General features: G+C 34.9%; 1 protein-coding gene across 1 annotated transcript in view; it reads right to left on the bottom strand.

The window, feature by feature from the left end:
* plxna4 (plexin A4) overlaps positions 1–3561 on the bottom strand; it is a 232532-nt gene that overhangs the window by 103705 nt on the left and 125266 nt on the right. Inside the window, exon 5 of the mRNA XM_014004803.1 lies at positions 988–1088. Coding sequence (XP_013860257.1) covers positions 988–1088 — 101 coding nt within the window. The remainder of the gene's footprint in view (positions 1–987; positions 1089–3561) is intronic.

The raw sequence follows: 3561 nt of genomic DNA, 5'->3' as shown, positions 1-3561 counted from the left end.
CTTCATGGTCAGGCCCCCAAATACATCCTGGACCTTCTGAAGCCTCTCTGTCCATCCAGGACTCTGAGGTCTTCTAATGGTGGTCCAGGTGGTCCCTGGAACCCATTATAAAATCAGTGGAGACAAAGTTTTTCAGGTGGTGGCCCCGAGGCTCTGGAACGCTCTCCCTCTGTCCCTTCACTGCTCAGATTCTACTGATTCTTTTAAGAAACATCTTAAGACATTTTTATTCAGACAGGCTTTTAGTTAAGTGCTTTTTATTGTATTTTAATTGTTGTTTTTTATATGTGTGATCTGTTTTGTTATTTTTAATTATTTTTGCTTTCTGTGAAGCACTTCGTGATGTTTGTCTGTGAAAGGTGCTATAGAAATAAAGTTTATTTACTTACTTACAGATCTGGGAGTCTGTGCTTATACATTTCAAGGAGAAAATTACATACAAGTAAGGTTAAAGCAAAGATAAGAAAAACAAGCTAGTGGGGACAGGTTTATGTTTTAAGGTCAATAGCATAATCTCTATTATCGCCAACAGTTTCCTTTTTTATAACAGAAACTATCACTCTTCTTGTGTCAAAAACTAAAAGTTGGACCAGTGCCCTTCAAAACCTTGTCAGTGCCCATCAGTGTCCAGGCTCTCACCGGGCTCCTGTTTCAGAGCTGGTAGAGAATGCCTGTGGTTCAGTTTGGTAATGGATCTAAGCGTGATTCTGGCACAAAGCCAAGGCCTCAGGAAAGCAATCTGAGACATGGTCTGGGCTGGCTAGAGGCCTTCCTAAATCCTTTAGGAGTGCCATGGATGGAGTGGCTRGGAATGTGCCAAAATATCATGGAGGTAGGAGAGGATATTAAACATTAAATATTATCAAACACAATAGCTACATGACTCCCTTTTATGATCAAGTTTGAATTCATAAATAGCAAGAAATCTATGAATARACKACTTAGTACATAGTATTTTACCAGTAAAGATGACTCTAGTGTACTTACATATTGTGCAGAACACACCAGCCACAGTGGGGATCTCCTGATCCAAGACATTCACTGCAGGTTGTGTACTGTCCACAGGCCTCCACTGGTACCCTCGACAGCTGTGAAGACACATACAGCATATTAAACAAAACACACTGCACAGGTAGTGCACTTTAAGCAAAGAAGCACCACAAAATAGAAAACAATAACAAAAYCATTAACACATACAATAATTATGAACATTCCAATAAATAGGTGTTCAGAGATGAGAAAGAAAAGTGGCAAAAATATAGTAAATAAAATAGTAAATAATTACTGAAGAGCCCTTGCAATGTGTTTGTTTTAATAATACAATTTGTGCATACGCAARCTCAACAGATAATTCAAGTTTTTTAAGGAAATGAGATGAAAGTTACTAATACTTTTTGGAGTCATGAAAAAGTGCAAAACCCAAACCAAGCAACCAACCAAACATGCAAATTACTTTGCAACACAGCATATTTGTAAGAACATGTCGATGCCTGACAGTTTTCATCTTTCTTCTATCCAGCTGCTTCAAGAAATTTGGCCACTTGGGATTAGCAGCCCTTCAATGATGATATATGGCCCTGCCAATTCAAACTGGCATTGACTGGCACTGATTGGCATGAGCATTAAGTAACTGAGTACAAGGGGCAAAACTGAGGTGGATCTCAGCTGTCCCACTCTTCCTGTCACCATGGCAACAGCATCCTACTGGCACTTTTGATTAATGAGCCATCATTGGTGAATGACTGCCGTCACTCCCACTGCTTCGTGACAGGCAAGATAGAGAGATGACATCACCAATGTGGGACTGATCTGGTCAGGGTAATAGTTTTTGAAAGGTTTTGTATGTGTGTTACTGTCCCACTGCTAATGGGAATATAAGAATTTTGCTTTCAGATTAGGACAAAAATAAAATGATTCTCATATTTTTGTTTGAAACATTTAGATATTAGGGCTGCATAATATAAAAAAGATGTAATGTGCATTGTTGTTAAATAATGCAATGACAATATTCCTTATAATAAAACATCAATTTTAATCGCTTATGTCATCATTATATCTAAGCCAAGGGCTGGCATCAAGACCAATGAGTGTGTTGGACTGACCAAATATGACAGAACATGCATACAGTGTTGTATAAAGTACCGAAAAAGTGATACTTCAGTAAAAATACAAGTATCTTACCAAAAAATTACTTTGGTAAAAGTTAAAGTCTCCTTTTAGGAATATTACTTGAGTAAAAGTCAAAGTATCTGACATTTTTTGTACTTAAGTATTAAAAGTAAAATTATTGATTTAAATTGAGCGGTTAGATTTTATGGAATGACATTTATTAGGAGGTGACCTCCCAAAAAAATGCTGAAATGACTATTTTGTATTAAAATAAATAATTTATGTAAAATTTAGGATGCACTAGTCTTACTGTTTCAGTTTATAAACATATATCAAGGCTGCCCAAACCTTTTCCCCAAAATGAAACTATATCTGAGGGCTGCGGCCAAATGTAATGATTTAATTCATGAAATACAAATACTTCTTAAGTACAGTCCTTTTATTTTAATGATTATGTCCTGCTGTGACATAATCACATGAGTGTGACATGATTTGTTTGTGTACAAACTACTACCGCATCAGAGTTTTATATATTTATACATCTCAATCAACCAAAGCTAAATTCACTCTATCTACGAGGCACAATTAATATGGATAGTATTTATTTTTTTACAATAACAAGCTGGAAAGAAAACAAGCAAAAATGAAACAAAAGTAACGACTTTCTACTTCTTGTCTTTTTTTAAAAAATGTAAGAAGTAGAACGTAAAGATATTTTGTGAAAATGTAAGAAGTAGAAGTAAAAAGTAGGCTGAAAAATAATTACTCAATAAAGTACAGATACCCAAATATTCTACTTAAGTACAGTAACAATGTATTTGTCCTTAGTTACTTTACAACTCTGGGTACTTATATTGGTTGAGCTAAGATTTATAGCAGCCAAAACGGTCCTTTGTGATTTTGTACTCACTGGCTATGCAATGACCATACATTTTCTAGACATCATGCAGCCCTAATATCTATCAAAATTTAATATGAATCCTAATGCGGATGATGTTTTACTTTTCCTTAAGCGCTCGGAAAATTCAATATCTAGTTATTGAATTAATAAACTCTTTTTCAAAAGTTTCTGACTACTCTATAAATTGGTTAAAATCTACAGTTCTTCCAATTAACTTTGTTTTTAACAATTCTTTAAACACACAACTACAGTTAGGAAATATTAAATATCTGAGTGTTAATATTTCTTCTAGATTGGAAGATTTAATAAAATTAAAGCACATTCCTCTTTTAAAGAAAATTGAAGAAGATCCTACTAGGTGGAGTTCTCTACCCATATCYCTCATGGGAAGAGTTGCCTCTATTAAAATGATGGTTCTACCGAGAATAAATTATTTATTCTCAATGATACCAAATAAAGCTTCAACTGACTGGTTTAAATCACTGGACTCCTTCATTTCTAAATTCCTGTGGAAAAACAAAACTCCTCGTATTAGCCTAAAATCATTACAG

This window comes from Austrofundulus limnaeus, unplaced genomic scaffold (genome assembly GCF_001266775.1).
Source record: "Austrofundulus limnaeus strain Quisiro unplaced genomic scaffold, Austrofundulus_limnaeus-1.0 Scaffold26, whole genome shotgun sequence".
Taxonomy (NCBI): Eukaryota; Metazoa; Chordata; class Actinopteri; order Cyprinodontiformes; family Rivulidae; genus Austrofundulus; species Austrofundulus limnaeus.
The sequence above is the reverse complement of the archived record's forward strand: the minus strand, read 5'-3'. Positions and strand labels throughout refer to the sequence as shown.